This window comes from Oncorhynchus gorbuscha, linkage group LG26 (assembly GCF_021184085.1).
Source record: "Oncorhynchus gorbuscha isolate QuinsamMale2020 ecotype Even-year linkage group LG26, OgorEven_v1.0, whole genome shotgun sequence".
NCBI classification, from domain to species: domain Eukaryota; kingdom Metazoa; phylum Chordata; class Actinopteri; order Salmoniformes; family Salmonidae; genus Oncorhynchus; species Oncorhynchus gorbuscha.
The window spans coordinates 36,940,779-36,963,546 of NC_060198.1; the positions used below are offsets into that span (position 1 = coordinate 36,940,779).

The window sequence follows — 22,768 nt, forward strand, 5'->3', positions numbered from 1 at the left end:
ACTCTGTTTTATCCCCATGGCCACTAGAGTTAACTAACCCAACAGTCTGTCTAACGCTCTGTTCTATCCCCATGGCCACTAGAGTTAACTAACCCAACAGTCTAACACTCTGTTCTATCCCCATGGCCACTAGAGTTAACTAACCCAGCAGTCTATCTAACGCTCTGTTCTATCCCCATGGCCACTAGAGTTAACTAACCCAACAGTCTAACACTCTGTTCTATCCCCATGGCCAGTAGCGTTAACTAACCCAACAGCCTGTCTAACACTCTGTTCTATCCCCATGGCCACTAGAGTTAACTAACCCAACAGCCTGTCTAACACACTGTTCTATCCCCATGGCCACTAGAGTTAATTAACCCAACAGCCTGTCTAACACTCTGTTCTATCCCCATGGCCACTAGAGTTAACTAACCCAACAGTCTGTCTAACGCTCTGTTATATCCCCATGGCCAGTAGCGTTAACTAACCCAACAGCCTGTCTAACACTCTGTTCTATCCCCATGGCCTGTCTATAACACTCTGTTCTATCCCCATGGCCACTAGAGTTAACTAACCCAACAGTCTAACACACTGTTCTATCCCCATGGCCACTAGAGTTAACTAACCCAACAGTCTGTCTAACGCTCTGTTCTATCCCCATGGCCACTAGAGTTAACTAACCCAACAGTCTGTCTAACGCTCTGTTCTATCCCCATGGCCAGTAGCGTTAACTAACCCAACAGCCTGTCTAACAGTCTGTTCTATCCCCATGGCCAGTAGAGTTAAGTAACCCAACAGCCTGTCTAACGCTCTGTTCTATCCCCATGGCCAGTAGCGTTAACTAACCCAACAGCCTGTCTAACAGTCTGTTCTATCCCCATGGCCAGTAGAGTTAAGTAACCCAACAGCCTGTCTAACACTCTGGTCTATCCCCATGGCCTGTCTAACACTCTGTTCTCTCCCCATGACCACTAGAGTTAACTAATCCAACAGTCTAACACACTGTTCTATCCGCATGACCAGTAGAGTTAACTAACCCAACAGCCTGTCTAACACTCTGTTTTATCCCCATGGCCACTAGAGTTAACTAACCCAACAGTCTGGCTAACACTCTGTTCTATGCCCAAGGCTATTAGAGTTAACTAACCCAACAGCCTGTCTAACACTCTGTTCTATCCCCATGGCCAGTAGCGTTAACTAACCCAACAGTCTGTCTAACGCTCTGTTCTATCCCCATGGCCACTAGAGTTAACTAACCTAACAGCCTGTCTAACACTCTGTTCTATCCCCATGGCCACTAGAGTTAACTAACCCAACAGCCTGTCTAACGCTCTGTTCTATCCCCATGGCCACTAGAGTTAACTAACCCAACAGCCTGTCTAACGCTCTGTTCTATCCCCATGGCCACTAGAGTTAACTAACCCAACAGCCTGTCTAACGCTCTGTTCTATCCCCATGGCCACTAGAGTTAACTAACCCAACAGCCTGTCTAACACTCTGTTCTATCCCCATGGCCACTAGAGTTAACTAACCCAACAGCCTGTCTAACACTCTGTTCTATCCCCATGGCCACTAGAGTTAACTAACCCAACAGCCTGTCTAACACTCTGTTCTATCCCCATGGCCACTAGAGTTATCCCCATGGCCACTAGAGTTCTATCCCCATGGCCTGTCTATAACACTCTGTTCTAACCCAACAGCCTGTCTAACAGTCTGTTCTATCCCCATGGCCACTAGAGTTAATTAACCCAACAGTCTAACACACTGTTATATCCCCATGGCCAGTAGCGTTAACTAACCCAACAGTCTAACACTCTGTTCTATCCCCATGGCCACTAGAGTTAATTAACCCAACAGCCTGTCTAACACTCTGTTCTATCCCCATGGCCTGTCTATAACACTCTGTTCTATCCCCATGGCCTGTCTATAACACTCTGTTCTATCCCCATGGCCACTAGAGTTAACTAACCCAACAGTCTAACACACTGTTCTATCCCCATGGCCAGTAGCGTTAACTAACCCAACAGCCTGTCTAACACTCTGTTCTATCCCCATGGCCACTAGAGTTAACTAACCCAACAGTCTAACACACTGTTCTATCCCCATGGCCACTAGAGTTAACTAACCCAACAGTCTGTCTAATGCTCTGTTCTATTCCCATGGCCACTAGAGTTAACTAACCCAACAGTCTGTCTAATGCTCTGTTCTATTCCCATGGCCACTAGAGTTAACTAACCCAACAGTCTGTCTAATGCTCTGTTCTATCCCCATGGCCACTAGAGTTAACTAACCCAACAGTCTGGTTAACACTCTGTTCTATGCCCATGGCCAGGAGAGTTCTGCTCTAATACAAGAGACTAGTGCTAAAGCCAAGGTATGCTCCCTTTTAGGTATGACCTGTTGAAAAGCTTGTCTGGTCTCTGCCCCAACTGTTCCACACTATCCTCATAGGGCTGAATAGCAAAGTTATGAGCAGGTATTTTAAGGATTCATAGGGAGGTGTTTGTTGTTAATACATGTGTTTTCGTCCCACAGTTAAGGATGGCGCAACAGGACAGTGTGAGGTGCCCAAAGACCCTCACTACCCAGACTGCCCCAGCAAGGTGGATGTAAGTCCGCATGTCATGCAATTTCACAGTGGTTTTCCTGATCCCACAGTCCCTATGTCCTTTTGCTCTTGGACTGTTTATTACCCTGCAACTCCAGCTTTACGATCAGCTTCAATCAACCCTGCTTTGTTTCACAAGGATCAATGTCTAGTGCTGTGTTCAGATCAATGAAAGGACCTTGACCAAGTCCAAGTCAGATTTCATGGGTTCCTTAGCTATAATACATTAATTTCTACACTGACATTTGACCCCCTTTGACCTCCTTTGATACATAGAGATACTGTATATATTTATCATTACTTGATTCTCCCTTGACCTTTTCCCTCAGTGGATGCGTGCCCGCTGGACCTCAGACCCCTGCTATGCCTTCTATGGGGTGGACGGCTCCGACTGCTCCTTCCTCATCTACCTGAGTGAGGTGGAGTGGTTCTGCCCCCCTCTGACCTGGAGGAACCAGACCACCACACCCACGCACAAACCTTTCCCCAAGAGACAGGTGGGATAGCTGCGTTGGCATGGGCTGTTTACAGGGCTGCTATAGTGTGTTTATGTGTGTGTGTGTACAGATTTAGTGTCTATACTAGTCTTTGTATTTCATCTCCACTCTAATTTCCCTGTATCCGACTGGCACACAGTCTCCTGGGAGGGGAGTGTGGATATACAGTCACTCAGTCTATTCTCAGTCTATTCTGTTGCTGTTTTTCTTGTGAGAGCAGCATTCCAGTTATTTCTGTGGCCACCAGGGCCAGGTGTTCTAGTTCGTTGCTGCTCCCCGGAGCGCTGTACACTACACACCAATGGGTCGGCTGCTCATTTCAATGATCTATGCAGCTTAATCATGGATTCTAACTACCTGCCTGGATCCAGCTGGACTAATCCTGTGACTTCTCTCAGGTGTTCCTCTGCGTTCACAGAGGCACCTACAAGTTGCTTTCCAAACAATAATTAACCTGTAGTGCGAAAGTAATGCATCTCATATTGATTTTGTATGTGTGCATAAGCAAGAGTATGTGTGTGGAAGGAAAGAGGGATTGTGTGTCCCCACTGTGTGTGTGTGTGTGTGTGTGTGTGTGTGTGTGAGAGAGAGAGAGACGGAGAGGTTTGTGTGACTGTCTATGTGCCATTTATAAGTCCTCTGTGCTCCCTTATGCAGTTACAACATTGATTAGCACTTGGCTGCTCAGATTGCACTGTGATCCAGCGATTAAAAAGGGCTGGGAAACATGCGGAGTGAAATGAAGGCAGCATGTTTATGAGCATGAGGCAGGAGTCCCTCAGGCAACACTATCTGAGAGCCTTGCCTCCAGGGGGAATGGGTATGACAGGGAGAGCTGTACTCATATAACACCCATCTCCACTCAACTCCAAGTAGGGCTGGTGGATATTAGTGGTTACCATGTGGCTGTTTTGTACAGGTTTGGGGAGGTGTTTAATGTATTGGACTTATATATAGTTTTTTCTAGGTGCTCAAAGTGATTAACATAGTATGGGGAGAATTTTTTTTTAGATGTTCCTTTTCCTGTCCTCCAGGCGGCATTCCGGTCAGACATCGGGGCCCTCCTGGAGCAGGTGGGTACGGGGAAGGAGTCTCTGAGTTTCATGAAGAGAAGGATGCGCAGGCTGGCTGCACAGTGGGCCTCGGCTGCACGCAGGCTAGATGACCGTCTGAGGAGTCAATGGAGGGAGCAGAAAAGGGTGAGTGTGTGGTGACTGTGGAGGGAGCAGAAGAGGGTGAGTGTGTGGTGACTGTGGAGGGAGCAGAAGAGGGTGAGTGTGTGGTGACTGTGGAGGGAGCAGAAGAGGGTGAGTGTGTGGTGACTGTGGAGGGAGCAGAAGAGGGTGAGTGTGTGGTGACTGTGGAGGGAGCAGAAGAGGGTGAGTGTGTGGTGACTGTGGAGGGAGCAGAAGAGGGTGAGTGTGTGGTGACTGTGGAGGGAGCAGAAGAGGGTGACTGTGGAGGGAGCAGAAGAGGGTGAGTGTGCCGTGACTGTGGAGGGAGCAGAAGAGAGTGAGTGTGTGGTGACTGTGGAGGGAGCAGAAGAGGGTGAGTGTGTGGTGACTGTGGAGGGAGCAGAAGAGGGTGAGTGTGTGGTGACTGTGGAGGGAGCAGAAGAGGGTGAGTGTGTGATGACTGTGGAGGGAGCAGAAGAGGGTGAGTGTGTGGTGACTGTGGAGGGAGCAGAAGAGGGTGAGTGTGCCGTGACTGTGAAGGGAGAGAGAGTTTCTGTGTGTCTGCTATGAGTCAAACGGTTGACAGTTCACTCATATCTCTTCCCATGACAGTGCAGGCCAGTAATATGCTGTGCAGGTAGGTGCCCATTTTGGTTTGCTATATTTGATTCCTGAAAGAATAGGCCGAGACACTGACAAAAAGATGGAAGGTTGACAAAAGACGGATCAAGACGAGGTGGCCTTCATGAACATTACAGTGGTGATGTTTTTCTCCACTAGCGATTACGGACCCATTTGCTGTGAGTGGTGTTACTGTGAATGGCTGAGAGAAGTAGAAGTAGAGGAGACTGACCAGCTGTTATCAGGAGAGCAGGAGACTGACCAGCTGTTATCAGGAGAGCAGGAGACTGACCATCTGTTTTCAGGAGAGCAGGAGACTGACCAGCTGTTATCAGGAGAGCAGGAGACTGACCAGCTGTTATCAGGAGAGCAGGAGACTGACCAGCTGTTATCAGGAGAGCAGGAGACTGACCAGCTGTTATCAGGAGAGCAGGAGACTGACCAGCTGTTATCAGGAGAGCAGGAGACTGACCAGCTGTTATCAGGAGAGCAGGAGACTGACCAGCTGTTATCAGGAGAGCAGGAGACTGACCAGCTGTTATCAGGAGAGCAGGAGACTGACCAGCTGTTATCAGGAGAGCAGGCCTGGGATTTATTGTCTTTAGTGCTCTTTAAACAGCCTGACATTTACAGGGACATTCTCAGAGTGGTGGAGGAGCCTGAATGCAGGAACACTGCTTTACCATCACTGATGAAATGACAATGACTGTAGAATCTCCCCAAGCCTGCCCTTTGTGTCAAAAACCTTTTCGTAATGTCATAAACGGTTAGAAATCAACCTCAGAATAATATTGGCATGTGTGTGTGCACATGCATGTGCCTGTCTGCAGTGCACTAGATGGATTAAACAGTACCTGTGCTGATTTTCCTTTCACAGTGAAGTGAATAACATTACATTGACGAGCTAACCACCTCCGTCACCGGCTTCATAAGGACATGCATCGGTTGTCCCCGTAGTGAAGGGTCACGACGTTGTCACCGTAGTGAAGGGTCACGACATTGTCCCCGTAGTGAAGGGTCACGACGTTGTCCCCGTAGTGAAGGGTCACGACGTTGTCCCCGTAGTGAAGGTTCACGACGTTGTCCCCGTAGTGAAGGGTCACGACGTTGTCCCCGTAGTGAAGGGTCACGACGTTGTCCCCGTAGTGAAGGGTCACGACTTTGTCCCCGTAGTGAAGGGTCACGACGTTGTCCCCGTAGTGAAGGGTCACGACGTTGTCCCCGTAGTGAAGGGTCACGACGTTGTCCCCGTAGTGAAGGGTCACGACGTTGTCCCCGTAGTGAAGGGTCACGACGTTGTCCCCGTAGTGAAGGGTCACGACGTTGTCCCCGTAGTGAAGGGTCACGACGTTGTCCCCGTAGTGAAGGGTCACGACGTTGTCCCCGTAGTGAAGGGTCGCTGCTTCCCCAAACAAAAGCCCTGGATTAACACTGAGGTTGGCGCTAAGAGAAAGGATGGGGGACAAAGGATACCGCACACAGGGCTATCGCAGAGGCTACGGCTACAACCCTGAGGTTACGGCTGAGGAAAGGAACAAGTACAAGAAGTCACGCTACGCAAAATATCAAAAGGACAATAAGGTGTAAGGTGGAATAATACTATACAGGCTCCGACCTACAGTCCATTACAGATTACAAAGGAAGACGCTCTCTATCCAACGATGCCTCTCTTCCAGACAAACTCAATGCATTTTATGCACGCTTCGACCATAACAACGTTTCATGCACGAGGGCCCCCACCAACCCAGAGAATTGGGTTTTCTAGCTCTGAGGCCAACGTGAGTAAGATCTTTAATCAGGTCAACACTCTCAAGGACGCAGGGCCAGACAGTATTCACGAGCATGTTCTCAGAGCATACGCAGATCAGCTGACAGGCATATTCACTATCCTCGTTCCTGTTCCCAAGAACTCTAAGGCTTCAAGCCATAATGACTACTGCCCTGAAGTGGTTTGAAAGGCTAATTATGGCACACATCAACTCCATCATCCCAGACACCATGGATCCACCCCAATTTGCATACTGCCCCAACAGATCCAAAGACAACTTAATCTCAATTGCACTCCACACTGCCCTCACCCACCGAGATAAGAGGAATGCCTACGTGAGAATGCTGTTCACTGACTACAGCTCAGCGTTTAACATTGTCCACTAAAAGTTTGTCACCAAGCTAAGGACGCCGGGACTGAACACTTCCCTCGCAACTGGATCCTGGACTTCCTGACGGGCCGCCCCCAGATGTTGAGGGTAGGCAACATCACCTCTGCCATGCTGACCGTACACATGGGGCCCCACACTGGTGTGTGCTTAGTCCCCTCCTATACTACCTGTTCACCCATGACTGCGTGGCCGTGCACTACTCCAACACAATCATCAAGTTTGCTGACGATACAACGCTGGTAGGCCAGATCACTAGCGACGATGAGACAGCCTACAGGGAGGAGGTCAGTGACCTGGCAGTGTGTTGCCGGGACAACAATCTCTCCCTTAACGACAGTAAGACCAAGGAGCTGATCAACACATCGATGGGGCTGCAGTGGAGCGGGTCGAGAGCTTCAGATTCCTCTGTGTCCAACTCACTAAGGACTTTAAAATGGTCCATTCACACATGCACAGCCGTGAAGAAGGCGCAACATTGCCTCTTCCAACTTTTATTTACATATTTTTATTGAATCTTTACTTAACTAGGCAAGTCAATTAAGAACAAATTCTTATTTACAATGATGGATTACCAAGAGGCAAAAGGCCTCCTGCAGGGACAAAACACACATCAGGACAAGAGAGACACCACAACACTACATAAAGAGAGACTTAAGACAACACAGCATGGTGACAACACAGCATGGTGACAACACAACATGGTGACAACACAACATGGTGACAACACAACATGGTGGCAACACATGGTAGCAACACAACAGGGTGACAACACAACATGGTAGCAACACAACATGACAGCACAACATGGTAACAACACAACATGGTAACAACACCACAACACAACACATGGTAACAACACAACAACACAACACAACATGGTAGTAACACAACATGGTAACAACACCACAACACAACACATGGTAACAACACAACATGGTGACAACACAACATGGTAGCAACACGACATGACAACACAACATGGTAGAAACACAACATGGTGGTAACACAACAACACAGCAGGTGCGGCAGGTAGCCTAGTGGTTAGAGCGTTGGGCCAGTACCCAAAAGGTTGCTGGATCGAATCCCCGAGCTGACAATGTAAAAAATATGTTTTTCTGCTCCTGAACAAGCTAGTTAACCCACTGTTCCCCGGTAAACTGTCATTGTAAATAAGATTTTTTTCTTAACTGACTTGCCTAGTTAAATAAAGGTTAAAAAACATGACAACACAACATAGCAACAACATTGCAGCAGCACAACATAGTAGCAGCACAAACTTTGTTAGGCAAAGAAGACGATGCAGCCACAAGTGTCAGGAAGAGTGTCCATGATTTAGTCTTTGAATGTAGAGATTGAGATAAAACCTTCCAGTTTGAGTGCTTGTTGCAGCTCGTTCCAGTCGCTAGCTGCAGCGACCTGAAAAGAGGAGCAACCCAGGGATGTGTGTGCTTTGGGGACCTTTAACAGAATGTGACTGGCAGAACGGTGTTGTATGTGGAGGATGAGGGCTGCAGTAGGTATCTCAGATGGGGGGGAGCGAGGCCTAACAGGGTTTTATAAATAAGCTTCAACCAGTGGGTCTTGTGACAGGTATACAGAGATGACCAGTTTACAGAGGAGTATAGAGTGCAGTGATGTGCCCTATAAGGAGCATTGGTGGCAAATATGATGGCCGAAGAACATCTAGCTGCTCGAGAACACCCTTACCTGCCAATCTATAAATGACATCTCCGTAGCATGGTCATCTGAATCAGGGTTAGTTTGGCAGCTGGGGTGAAAGAGGAGCGATAACGATAGAGGAAACCAAGTCTAGATTTAACCTTAGCCTGCAGCTTGGATATGTGCTGAGAGAAGGGAGGAGGTTGAAAAGGTTTGGCATAGGCCCTCGTGAAAGATCCTCAAAACGTTCTACAGCTGCACCATTGAGAGCATCTTGAATAGCTGCATCAGAGGTAAGGTGGTATGGAAACAGCACCGCCCTCTATGCCATGGCGGTACAGAGGGTGATTCGGATAGCCCAGTACATCACTGGGGCCGAGCTCCCTGCCATCCAGAACCTCTATATCAGGCAGTATGAAAAGAAGGCTCGGAATATCATTAAAGACTCTAGCCACCCAAGCCATAGACTTTTCTCTCTGCTTCTGCACGGCAAGCGGTACCGGGGAATCAAGACACACACACTCACATACAATCATAATTTGCGCTGCTGCTACTCTATCATCCTGATGTCTCGACACCGTACCTCTATATCTACCAGTATCCCTGCACATCGGAAATATGGAACTGACCCGTTATAAACTGTGTTCTTCCTATTTTTATTTATTGTGGGTTTCTGTTCTACCTTGTTATTTTTAGTGCCACATTGATATTGATTACTACGTTGTTGTATTTGGAGCTTGCAAGAAAGGCATTTCACTGTACTTGTGCACACAGCGTTAAAAACTTGAAGCTTGAATTATTCACAAAACCAAGGCTGGGAAAGGTATAGATTGACTGCAGTATTCTTTGAGTTTACCACTCCGAGCATTCTCTTTGTGCAAACCCCACTCCTTTTAATCCTTCTCTAGTTAAAAAGAGGCTCATAACTTCAAACGCCTGAGTGAACATGAGACGCAGTGATTGATAGGTGTTTGCTTTGCTTTGGGAAAGCAGGACAGTCTGGTCTTTGGCCAAGAGATGTTTTCAGAACGTATATAAATAGGATTCTTCTTTTCATCAGTCTCTCTTTAGAGAACTATTAGCTTGGATAAGCCAGCACCAGCGTTGTCAACGCACAGCATCCTTCCCAAGCCTGTTCCTTGATCAGTCTCCAAAAAGAAGAGTCTCTTTGTTCTTTTTTTAACGGTGTGTTCAACGGTAATAGTTTCTGTCCATTAACTGGCCCCTCTGGGCTTGGCTGCAGCGTCTCTGACAGAACAGAACAGTGTTTAGAAAACAGACGAGGAGGAACTGCTGTGCTGCTGTGAAAACGCAGATGAGAGGACGATAATCTGCCGATGGAAATAGACTCGTTGAAGGGAGACTTCACGGAGGAGTGGAACTAGACAGCAGCCGTCTACCCCACCTGTCTCTCTCCTCTCTGTCTGCAACCTTTATATTTTTTTCTCTGTCTTTTTCTCTCTACACTGAACTGTGCTTTCACAAAGGCAAAATTGCTGTAGACAACTTTTAAAACTTCCAATTCCTTTTGTAGTCATTTGAAAATGAATTATTTCATGTAGTTATGGTGATGTGACAAGTACTGTGTGGCTGGCATGAGTACCCTGGCACTACAGTGACATGAGGATTCACTGGCATCATAGATGCAGGGGGCCAGTTGAGGTACTTCTGTCTGGTCATGGCGAGACATTTGTGTTGCGTCCACTCTTAACAAAAGCAGAGCAATAAATCGCAATTGATTGTCATCGATTTCCCTCTTTGTATTGAGTAATGCACTGTGCAGTCATCTTGTCCTCTAGCAATTTCCCTGCATTGTGCAATATTCAATGGGTCTGTGTTGGCTGCCTTCACTGTGTCCTTCGTTTTCTCCCGTCTTTAGTGAGAATGGTTAAACTAGTTTGGAGCACGAACCCCAGAGTGGTTAGCTACTTTACTCTTTAGAAGTAAGATGAGAAAGAAACTTTTGCGAGTCAAAAGTAACTGGGGAAGAATTAAAGGCTGCCATCTGTTGAGAAATCACAGTCTGATTTCATTACACAGTTAACAGGCTGGAAGTCCCATCCTCTCCCATCAGCAATTAAAACAGTCTTGTACCATTAGGCATATTAATTATCTTCAGCAGGTCAATCACTATTCAAATTCAAAAATGGTGTTTTCCAAGATTTGCTTGGGGACGAATGTTTCATGGCTTGCATTACTACTCTTCCTTTTAGCATAAATATTCAGTTTGTTGCAATTCATCTCTCTTATCTCCATTCATCTCTATTCCAAGACCAGTGGTTTGTGGGGGACCTGAGATGTACAGACATGAATGAAGCTAATAGAGATAGCTATGAATAAGAACCATGGATCAGTCCTATTAGTTGGGAGCTCATCAGAATGAGACTGGAAACTCTTCAATCCTATGGTTGCAACCCCTCAAACTTATTCTTCTTCTTCTCAGATCCTGGTGCACGTAGGCTTCCTGACAGAGGAGTCAGGGGACGTGTTCAGCCCCAAGGTCCTGAAGGGAGGTCCTCTGGGGGAGATGGTCCAGTGGGCTGACATCCTCACAGCCCTGCACGTCCTGGGACACAACCTCAAGATCTCCGTCTCGCTCAAGGAGCTGCAGGGGTGAGTCAGATGATGTTATGTTCTATCTATGTCTATTTCTATACGTAAGGATGGGACCTATCACAGTATTCAGACTGAGTCTAGTGGTTCATAACTTCTTCCTCTGGCTCAGAGTATATAAAGTCATGCATGAGAGAGGACTTTTTCAGCACCATGGATAGCTCCAGGGAGAACCGTACTGTGGCCATTCGAACTGTTCTGTCAATTCTTAATCCCCTCACGAATGCTCTAGTCCTGTGACATATATTTATTGAGTCATGTGACTTGTTGTGACATCATGATATTTTTCCCACTTTGAGACGTTTTTTTGCACACACATTTGGATGAACAAACGAGCTTAATTCTCTGGCACTCATGTCATACATATCTTATAAACCCATCTCTATTTATACCGTCTTACCTTTTTAGGTGATGTGTAACCATGTGTAAGGCAGCCCATCTCAGGGTTCATTCCCACACAGTGTGTTTGGTCTCACCCTGATAAGCCACCTGTCTCCCTGTAGACTGGAGTTCCAGCCAGACAGACAGCGTTTATGTGTTCCTCTCCCAGCCCACTGGCCCCAGAAAGACAGCGTTTATGTGTTCCTCTCCCAGCTCACTGGCCCCGGACAGACAGAGTTTGTGTTCCTCTCCCAGCTCACTGGCCCCAGACAGACAGCGTTTGTGTTCCTCTCCCAGCTCACTGGCCCCGGACAGATGGCGTTATGTGTTCCTCTCCTAGCTCACTGACCCCAGACTGATAGCAGTGGCTGGCTGGGCCACAGAGCAACATCCGGTCTAACCAAGGCTTTATTTATCCATCTGAAAAGATAACGCTATTGATTTTCAAATCGGCCAGGTGTGACTGCTGGAGTTAAGAGAGCAGATGGATCAATCTGGGAGTAAATGCCATAAACATCTTGGAGGACCCAGTCCCTGCCTCTCCTTTTATCATTTACCCTTTCCCAGTTTCACCCGGCCTGGTCTAAATTGCAGTGTTTAAGTCGGACTGGAGATATTGGATATTGTCGATTCCTGCCAGTGCAGACGTGAGGCTGAGAGAAATTGGACAGGCAGCAGCATATGGTGTGGCTTCTGTTATTGAACACATATTCCTCACTGTGGGGAAGCGTCCGAGTTAGAGCTGCACTGAAGACTTAGCGCTTCCCTGTGATCTCAAACTGGAGTTTTGAAGAAAGCGGCTTTGATAAGGGTAGACTGGAGATCAGTGAGAGCGGATGGGATTCTGCCTCTTCTGCACACGCTATTATTTACCTCACTAATTGGTGTCATGGAGTATTGAATTACTGCATTCAGTCACCACAGGGAATGTGTCTTGTGAATGTTGATGAAACCACATGAGACTGACAGTAATTGTCAATCAGAAACAAATTGGAGCTGTGCTAAAGCCAAGTTTTGCTCTGTTTCCAAGGTTGAAATGGTGTGTGTGTGTGTGTGTGTGTGTGTGTGTGTGTGTGTGTGTGTGTGTGTGTGTGTGTGTGTGTGTGTGTGTGTGTGTGTGTGTGTGTGTGTGTGTGTGTGTGTGTGTGTGTGTGTGTGTGTGTGTGTGTCTGGTGTGTGTGTGTGTCTGGTGTGTGTGTTCTAGTGTGTTTGTTTATTGGTATATGTGAATGTGATGGTCTACTGTAAGGCCCATGCAGCTCTCTATTTGTCAGGAAATGGAATGTGCAGCCTTAGAGAAAATATAATAGGAGGTTGAAATTGGAGCCTATTGGGTTTATCAGACAGACCATTTCCCCCTTTTTCTCGCAGAGAAAAGAGACGCAGTACATTTCCCACTCTTTTTATGATCCTATCTTCTCAAATTGGCCAATAAAAGAGATGCTGAATGTCCAATAAATTCCTTTCCAGGACCATTAATGAATAGGAAAATCCTGACATTTCTCCCCATCTCTTCCCCCCCCCCCTTTCTCTCAAGTTGACAGATTGCTATATGGGGTGCATTCCCACAGATTCTCCCAGGGTTGTATCTATTTAGATTTCTTCCTCCTATCACCCCCACTCAGCCTGGGAAACATGTCATCCTAATATCCCATGGTCTGCTTCGGCTGTTATGAGAGGACAATGGTTGGTATTGATGTTTTGCAGATCATGGGTTGCTTGGTTTCATCCAAACCACCAGATACTGTAGCTACTACTACTCTAAGTTAGATATAGATTAGTAGTAGCTACAGTACCTGGTGGTTTGGATGAAACCAAGCAGTTTGCTTGAGTGGTTGTAATTATTTCTCATTTGTCCCTTCCCCTGCCAGCTTTATGGACTAGTCCTCTGGCTCTCTTTTATTCATACAATCTGTTTTATTCAGACGTCTCCGTTCCTTCAGCTGAGGGTCTTTTTTCTCGGTATAAGTTTCTGGCTCACGTCGCTTGCAGATGCTTAACGAAGCTGCTTTGGTATATTTTGAGTGATATTTTGGACAGGGAGGAGGACGCTCCTCTGCATGCAGCCAGATTCATCAAGTCCGCCTCCGCACAGAAAAACAGCTGGAAAAGTCATTCTCCAAAGGTCTGTTCCATCTGTATATTTTCATGATTAATGTAAGCCACTTCTTCTGTTGCGGTTGGTCAAGTTGTGGTAGTAGTTGGGGATGGTGCAGTGTGTTTTTCTATGTCACAGTATGACAAAAAGTCTGAAAATATACTGTATGCCCTCACCACTGTAAGTCACTCTGGATAAGAGCGTCTGCTAAATGACTAACATTTAAAACATGGAAACATCCCATTATTGGTCACCCTCTTCCTCTGCTGTGTTGCCTTGACGGGCAGATGAGTCACTAGGCTGAGAGTGGGGATGGGAGGAAGTGATGAGGCTCCAGTCTGTCAACGGAGGGGAGGTCATTTGAAGGGGGAGCCTCAGTGGTTGTGACATCATATTTGTCGGGAACAGCATCACATGTGCTAAAAGGTGCCCGGCGCCGGTTAGCCAAGCAGTGCAGACAGCTGTCACTTCCTCTAGGGGATCTCCCCCCTGTTCCTCCCAGTGCGACGTGAGTAATTAGCCAGCACCAGAGCATGGTTTATGTACACCTGAGGAGGACAGAGGGAGGGGATAACAGCCTGACAGTGCTGGATGGCTGGCTCTGCAGTGACGACAGGGCCAGGAGAATACTGAGAACCCCCCCATACAGCAGCTCTGTGTCTCCACCCACACAGGCTCTGTCCTCCACCCTCTGAGACCAGTAGGAGAGAGATGGAAAGGGAGGGGGTGATTCCACAATATGAGGAACATGCATCATTTGAACCCTCAGCATGAGTCCAATCAGAAGCATCATAGAACCGTGCAATAAATGACGTGTGGGGTCAAACTGATCTGGAATCAGAGATCACATCGATAAGAGCACAGCCACTATGTGTATGGGAAGGAGGCACTAAGAAACATAACTCTCCCTGTCGTTTTACCCCTATCAAATCACCCTTTGAGGCTGATTTAGGCCCCCATTAGGCTTCCAGAATGGGGGTTGCTGTGTGTGCCTGCAAGTACTACTGCGCTCTCTCACCCTCCAGCCTTTCCAACGATGTGCTTTTGTTTCTCAGCTTTGAAAAGCCAAACTAAAGCATCCCTGTTAAAAATAGACTGCTGTGTGTTTACAATATGTTGCAGTGCGCAGCACTTTTACAGAATCAGAGTTGAGGGCAGATTTTTATCGTTCGCAGTGATCAAAGCATTTGGGTCACGGCACGATAACATGATAGAATCATGTGACTTGATTTAGCTGCAGCGAGAGGGATTCGACTTCATCCAAGAGTCGTAGCGTGATGCCTAAATGAGACCAAAGACTACATGGTGTGTTTTTGACAGTGTTGCATGTCAGTTTTCATCCAGTTTGAATCGCTACAGTAAACAACATATGGATGCAAGATATTGCAATCGCTGCTAGTTTCCTCTACTATATGCTGTATTGTAAACTCGGCAAAAAAAGAAACGTCCCTGTTTCAGGACCCTGTCTTTCAAAGAGAATTCGTATAAAACCAAATAACTTCACAGATATTAATTGTAAAGGGTTTAAACACTGTTTCCCATGCTTGTTCAATGAACCATAATGAATTAATCAACATGCACCTGTGGAACGGTCGTTAAGACACTGACAGCTTACAGACGGTAGGCAATAAGGTCACAGTTATGAAAACATAGGACACTAAAGAGGCCTTTCTACTGACTAAAAACACCAAAAGAAATATGTCCAGGGTCCCTGCTCATCTGCGTGAACGTGCCTTAGGCATGCTGCAAGGAGGCATTACACTGAGGCCTGTACTCTGGAGCGGGATTGATTTGGAGGTGGAGGGTCCGTCATGGTCTGGGGTGGTGTGTCACAGCATCATCGGACTGAGCTTGTTGTCATTTCAGGCAATCTCAACGATGTGCATTACAGGGAAGATATCCTCCTCCCTCATGTGGTACCCTTCCTGCAGGCTCATCCTTACATGACCCTCCAGCATGACAATGCCACCAGCCATACTGCTCGTTCTGTGTGTGATTTCCTGCAAGACAGGAATGTCAGTGTTCTGCCATGGCCAGTGAAGAGCCCAGATCTCAATCCCATTGAGCACGTCTGGGACAAGTTGGATCGGAGGGTGAGGGCTAAGGCCACTCCCCCCAGAAATGTCCGGGAACTTGCAGGTGCCTTGGTGGAAGAGTGGGGTAACATCTCATAGCAAGATCTGGCAAATCTGGTGCAGTCCATGAGGAGGACATGCACTGCAGTACTTAATGTAGCTGGTGGCCACACCAGATACCGACTGTTACTTTTGATTTTGACCCCCTCCCTTTGTTCAGGGACACATTATTCTATTTCTGTTAGTCACATGTCTGTGGATCTTGTTCAGTTTATGTCTCAGTTGTTGAATCTTGTTATGTTCATACAAATATTTACATTGTTTACATTGTAACATTGCTCTTTGAAAATATTTACATTGTAACATTGCTCTTTGATTTGTTCCACTTGAACATTGGGACATTTAATTGGACACACCCTGTATTTTGAAAATAGGACCAAATATGAACAGCTGTTGTATACTGTATATATCCTGCAGTAGACATGGAGCAGGAGATCCCAAACACAGTTCACAGTAGCTGCAGTAGTGTCTGCTAGCTCCAGTCAATCTTCTCCACATTGAGATTTTGACTCACAGGGCTGACTGTACAGAGCCAAAAAGTGGGCGGTCGACATTCAACACTAACAATACGCAATCAGTGAATAAAAGTGCGGAAATAGCATAACGAGTGGGTGTTCCACATTAAGAGGAAGCTGTGCTTTTGTTGTTGACGGAGGCAGCGTCTCAGTCTCTTATGCCCAACTCTCTCAACTGGCTCATTACTATGCCTGGCTCTGCTCTGCCAAGCAGGTCTCCACACTGCCACTACCTTCTCTCTGCCCGTTTCTTTTCTTCCACACTGACCCCTCTGCACCCCATGGCCCCTCCCCGGCCTCCTTCCTGTGAATGTGGCTTCCTCCTCTCTGTAAGATAGACTTCTGCTCAGCTACAGTATAAGGTTCTCTCTCTGATATCTGGCAGCACGGTGCAGGTGGCCAGTCCACTCAGTGGGATACACCAAGATGGCCTGGTGCGTGTAGCTGGTTCTTTTCTCATGGGGTGCCAGTCCATCCTCCCCTCCTCTCTCCTTCCGCTCCTTCTCTCTCCCTCCCTCCCCCTTTCTTCACCTACTCTCTCCCAATCCTGCCGAACTCTCAGCAGGACAGTCAGCCCCAGATGTCTTTCCTCTAGTGTGTGCGTCAGACTCTAGTGTGTGTGTTTGTTCGTGTGTGTGTTTGTTCGTGTGTGTGTGTGTGTTTTGTTCGTGTGTGTTTGTTCGTCTGCATGTGTTGCTTCTTATTCAACTGCTGCTCATTTTCAGCTCCATAACTGCAAATGTAATCCCCCTGTTCTCTCCAAGTGTGCAGGAATTTGCATATATCCAAGTAAAGCTCTGAACACAGCAGATTTAGTGCATTTGTGTGCAGTACTGCCTCATGGGGTCACATAAGGCACTTTGTAATTATTAAACATTTGTTCTCACATTATCACACCACATCTTTTATCTGATCTATTCCTTAAATCATTTTTTTACATGTTCTAATAAATACCGTAAGTCAGTTCTATTGGCGAACGTACAATCGCTGGAGAACAAACTGGATGAGTTCTGTTTGAGACTATACTTTCAATGGGACCTGAAGAACTGTAATATTCTGTCTTTCTCTGAGTTGTGGCTGAACTAGGACATGGACAATATACATCTAGCTGTTTTAAATATGCATCGGCAGGACAGAACAGCAGTGTCGGGGTAAGCTCAAAGGGGGAGGTGCGTGTTTCTTCGTTAGTTGGCGCGCGATCTGTAATATTAAGGAATCGCTCGCCTGAGTAAGAATACCTCATGATAAGTTATAAACTCTATTTATCAAGAGAGTTTTCACCTATATTTTTCGTAGCTGTCTATTTACCACATCAAACCAATGCTGGCATTAAGACCACACTTTACAAGCTGAATACGGCTATAAGCAAACAAGAAAATTCTCATCCAGAAGCAGTGCTCCTAGTGGCCAGTGATTTTAATGCAGGAAAACTGAAATCCCTCTTACCTCATTTCTACCATTTACATTTACATTTAAGTCATTTAGCAGACGCTCTTATCCAGAGCGACTTACAAATTGGTGCATTCACCTTATGACATCCAGTGGAACAGTCACTTTACAATAGTGCATCTAAATCTTAAGGGGGGAGAGGGAATACTTATCCTATCCTAGGTATTCCTTAAAGAGGTGGGGTTTCAGGTGTCTCCGGAAGGTGGTGATTGACTCCGCTGTCCTGGCGTCGTGAGGGAGTTTGCTCCACCATTGGGGGGCCAGAGCAGCGAACAGTTTTGACTGGGCTGAGCGGGAGCTGTACTTCCTCAGTGGTAGGGAGGCGAGCAGGCCAGAGGTGGATGAACGCAGTGCCCTTGTTTGGGTGTAGGGCCTGATCAGAGCCTGGAGGTACTGAGGTGCCGTTCCCCTCACAGCTCCGTAGGCAAGCACCATGGTCTTGTAGCGGATGCGAGCTTCAACTGGAAGCCAGTGGAGAGAACGGAGGAGCGGGGTGACGTGAGAGAACTTGGGAAGGTTGAACACCAGACGGGCTGCGGCGTTCTGGATGAGTTGAAGGGGTTTAATGGCACAGGCAGGGAGCCCAGCCAACAGCGAGTTGCAGTAATCCAGACGGGAGCTGACAAGTGCCTGGATTAGGACCTGCGCCGCTTCCTGTGTGAGGCAGGGTCGTACTCTGCGGATGTTGTAGAGCATGAACCTACAGGAACGGGCCACCGCCTTGATGTTAGTTGAGAACGACAGGGTGTTGTCCAGGATCACGCCAAGGTTCTTAGCGCTCTGGGAGGAGGACACAATGGAGTTGTCAACCGTGATGGCGAGATCATGGAACAGGCAGTCCTTCCCCGGGAGGAAGAGCAGCTCCGTCTTGCCGAGGTTCAGCTTGAGGTGGTGATCCGTCATCCACACTGATATGTCTGCCAGACATGCAGAGATGCGATTCGCCACCTGGTCATCAGAAGGGGGAAAGGAGAAGATTAGTTGTGTGTCGTCTGCATAGCAATGATAGGAGAGACCATGTGAGGTTATGACAGAGCCAAGTGACTTGGTGTATAGCGAGAATAGGAGAGGGCCTAGAACAGAGCCCTGGGGGACACCAGTGGTGAGAGCGCGTGGTGAGGAGACAGATTCTCGCCACGCCACCTGGTAGGAGCGACCTGTCAGGTAGGACGCAATCCAAGCGTGGGCCGCGCCGGAGATGCCCAACTCGGAGAGGGTGGAGAGGAGGATCTGATGGTTCACAGTATCGAAGGCAGCCGATAGATCTAGAAGGATGAGAGCAGAGGAGAGAGAGTTAGCTTTAGCAGTGCGGAGCGCCTCCGTGATACAGAGGAGAGCAGTCTCAGTTGAATGACTAGTCTTGAAACCTGACTGATTTGGATCAAGAAGGTCATTCAGAGAGATAGCGGGAGAGCTGGCCAAGGACGGCACGTTCAAGAGTTTTGGAGAGAAAAGAAAGAAGGGATACTGGTCTGTAATTGTTGACATCGGAGGGATCGAGTGTAGGTTTTTTCAGAAGGGGTGCAACTCTCGCTCTCTTGAAGACGGAAGGGACGTAGCCAGCGGTCAGTGAGTTGATGAGCGAGGTGAGGTAAGGGAGAAGGTCTCCGGAAATGGTCTGGAGAAGAGGGGAGGGGATAGGGTCAAGCGGGCAGGTTGTTGGGCGGCCGGCCGTCACAAGACGCGAGATTTCATCTGGAGAGAGAGGGGAGAAAGAGGTCAGAGTACAGGGTAGGGCAGTGTGAGCAGAACCAGCTGCTCACATGTCGTCGAACTTCTTTTCAAAATGGTTGACGAAGTCGTCTGCAGAGAGGGAGGAGGGGGGAGGGGGAGGAGGATTCAGGAGGGAGGAGAAGGTGGCAAAGAGCTTCCTAGGGTTAGAGGCAGATGCTTGGAATTTAGCGTGGTAGAAAGTGGCTTTAGCAGCAGAGACAGAGGAGGAAAATGTAGAGAGGAGGGAGTGAAAGGATGCCAGGTCCGCAGGGAGGCGAGTTTTCCTCCATTTCCGCTCGGCTGCCCGGAGCCCTGTTCTGTGAGCTCGCAATGAGTCATCGAGCCACGGAGCGGGAGGGGAGGACCGAGACGGCCTGGAGGATAGGGGACATAGAGAGTCAAAGGATGCAGAGAGGGAGGAGAGGAGGGTTGAGGAGGCAGAATCAGGAGATGGGTTGGAGAAGGTTTGAGCGGAGGGAAGAGATGATAGGATGGAAGAGGAGAGAGTAGCGGGGGAGAGAGAGCGAAGGTTGGGACGGCGCGATACCATCCGAGTAGGGGCAGTGTGGGAGGTGTTGGATGAGAGCGAGAGGGAAAAGGATACAAGGTAGTGGTCGGAGACTTGGAGGGGAGTTGCAATGAGGTTAGTGGAAGAACATCATCTAGTAAAGATGAGGTCGAGCATATTGCCTGCCTTGTGAGTAGGGGGGGAAGGTGAGAGGGTGAGGTCAAAAGAGGAGAGGAGTGGAAAGGAGGCAGAGAGGAATGAGTCAAAGGTAGACGTGGGGAGGTTAAAGTCGCCCAGAACTGTGAGAGGTGAGCCGTCCTCAGGAAAGGAGCTTATCAAGGCATCAAGCTCATTGATGAACTCTCCGAGGGAACCTGGAGGGCGATAAATGATAAGGATGTTCAGCTTGAAAGGGCTGGTAACTGTGACAGCATGGAATTCAAAGGAGGCGATAGACAGATGGGTAAGGGGAGAAAGAGAGAATGACCACTTGGGAGAGATGAGGATCCCGGTGCCACCACCCCGCTGACCAGAAGCTCTCTGGGTGTGCGAGAACACGTGGGCGGACGAAGAGAGAGCAGTAGGAGTAGCAGTGTTGTCTGTGGTGATCCATGTTTCCGTTAGTGCCAAGAAGTCGAGGGACTGGAGGGAGGCATAGGCTGAGATGAACTCTGCCTTGTTGACCGCAGATCGGCAGTTCCAGAGGCTACCGGAGACCTGGAACTCCACGTGGGTCGTGCTCGCTGGGACCACCAGATTAGGGTGGCCGCGGCCACGCGGTGTGGAGCGTTTGTATGGTCTGTGCAGAGAGGAGAGAACAGGGATAAACAGACACATAGTTGACAGGCTACAGAAGAGGCTACGCTAATGCAAAGGAGATTGGAATGACAAGTGGACTACACGTCTCGAATGTTCAGAAAGTTAAGCTACGTAGCAAGAATCTTATTGACTAAAATGATTAAAATGATACAGTACTGCTGAAGTAGGCTAGCTGGCAGTGGGTGCGTTGTTGACACTACACTAATCAAGTCGTTCCGTTGAGTGTAATAGTTTCTACAGTGCTGCTATTCGGGGGCTAGCTGGCTAGCTAGTAGTGTTGTTTACGTTACGTTGCGTTAAAAGAACGACAATAGCTGGCTAGCTAACCTAGAACACCGCTCTAGACTACACAATTATCTTTGATACAAAGACGGCTATGTAACAAATCAAACCGTTGTACTGTAATGAAATGAAATGAAAATGTGATACTACCTGTGAATGCGACCGGGTTGTTGAGTTCTATTCAGAAGACGTTGGCTAGCGTTGGCTAGCTGTTGGCTAGCTAGCAGAGTCTCCTACGTTAAGGACGACAAATAGCTGGCTAGCTAACCTCGGTAAATTAAGATAATCACTCTAAGACTACACACTCTAAACCTAAACAACACAATTATCTTGGAACGAAGATACGAAGACAGCAAAGACAGCTATGTAGCTAGCTAACACTACACTAATCAAGTCGTTCAGTTGAGTGTAATAGTTTTCCCAGTGCAGCTAATCAGTGGACGTTAGCTAGCTGGCTAGTGAAGACTACGTTAGGACGGCGAAATACGATAATTACGCAATTATCTTTGATACAAAGACGGCTATGTAGCTAGCTGAGAAGAAATTGCTAAGATTAGACAAATCAAACCGTTGTGCTATAATGAAATGTAAAAAGTTATACTACCTGCGGGAGCGAAGCGCCGATGCGACCACTCGCTCCAAACCAGCATGTCACTTGTGCAACTAGAAGCAAAAAAAAAACTCTAGATCACCTTTACGCCACACACAGAAACACATACAAAGCTCTCCCTCACCCTCCATTTGGCTAATCTGACCATAACTCAATCCTCCTGATTCATGCTTTAAATAAAAACTCAAACCGTAAGTACCAGTGATGCGCTCAATACGGAAGTGGTCGGTGAAGCTGCTAAGCTACAGGACTGTCTTGCTAGCACAGACTGGAGTATGTTCCGGGATTTATCCGATGGCATTGAGAAGTTTACCACATCAGTCACCGACTTCATTAATAAGTGCACAACGACGTCCCCACAGTGACCGTATGTACGTAGACATATCCCAACCAGAAGAGGGACACTAATCCGGACGCAAGAAATCCCGCTACGCCCTCCGATGAACCATCAAACAGGAAATGCGTCAATACAACAGATCGAATAGGGTCTGATGCTTGTCGGATGTGGCAGGGCTTGCAAACTATAATGGAGGAGAAAGGGAAACCCAGCCACAAGCTGCTCTGTGACACGAGTCTACCAGACGAGCTAAATGCCTTCTATGCTTGCTTCGAGGCAAGCAACACTGAACAATGCATGAGAGCACCAGCTGTTCCGGACGACAGTGTGATCACTCTCTCTGTAGCCAACGTGAGTAAGACCTTTAAATAGGTTAACATTCACAAGGCCGCAGGGCCAAAGGGATTACCAGGATGCATACTCAGAGCATGTGCTGACCAGTTGGCAAGTGTCTTCACTGAAATTTTCAGCCACTCTCTGACCCAGTCTGTAATACATACATGTTTCAATCAGACCACCATACCTGTGCCCAAGAATCCCAAGGTAACCTGTCTAAATGACTATCGCCCTTAGCGCTCACATCTGTAGCCATGAAATGCTTGGCTGG

The 22,768-nt window shown here is 47.6% G+C and overlaps 1 protein-coding gene across 4 annotated transcripts in view; it reads left to right on the forward strand.

Annotated features, from left to right (window-relative positions):
- The window catches only part of LOC124016156 (alpha-1,6-mannosylglycoprotein 6-beta-N-acetylglucosaminyltransferase B-like), a 111,858-nt gene that overhangs the window by 54,141 nt on the left and 34,949 nt on the right, over nt 1–22,768 (forward strand). For 3 of the 4 annotated variants that reach the window (XM_046331692.1, XM_046331693.1, XM_046331695.1), the window contains exons 5-8: nt 2,518–2,591; nt 2,920–3,087; nt 4,122–4,286; nt 11,145–11,314. In XM_046331692.1, the coding sequence (XP_046187648.1) occupies nt 2,518–2,591; nt 2,920–3,087; nt 4,122–4,286; nt 11,145–11,314 (577 nt within the window). The remainder of the gene's footprint in view (nt 1–2,517; nt 2,592–2,919; nt 3,088–4,121; nt 4,287–11,144; nt 11,315–22,768) is intronic. The other variant, XM_046331694.1, reaches the window with a different exon arrangement.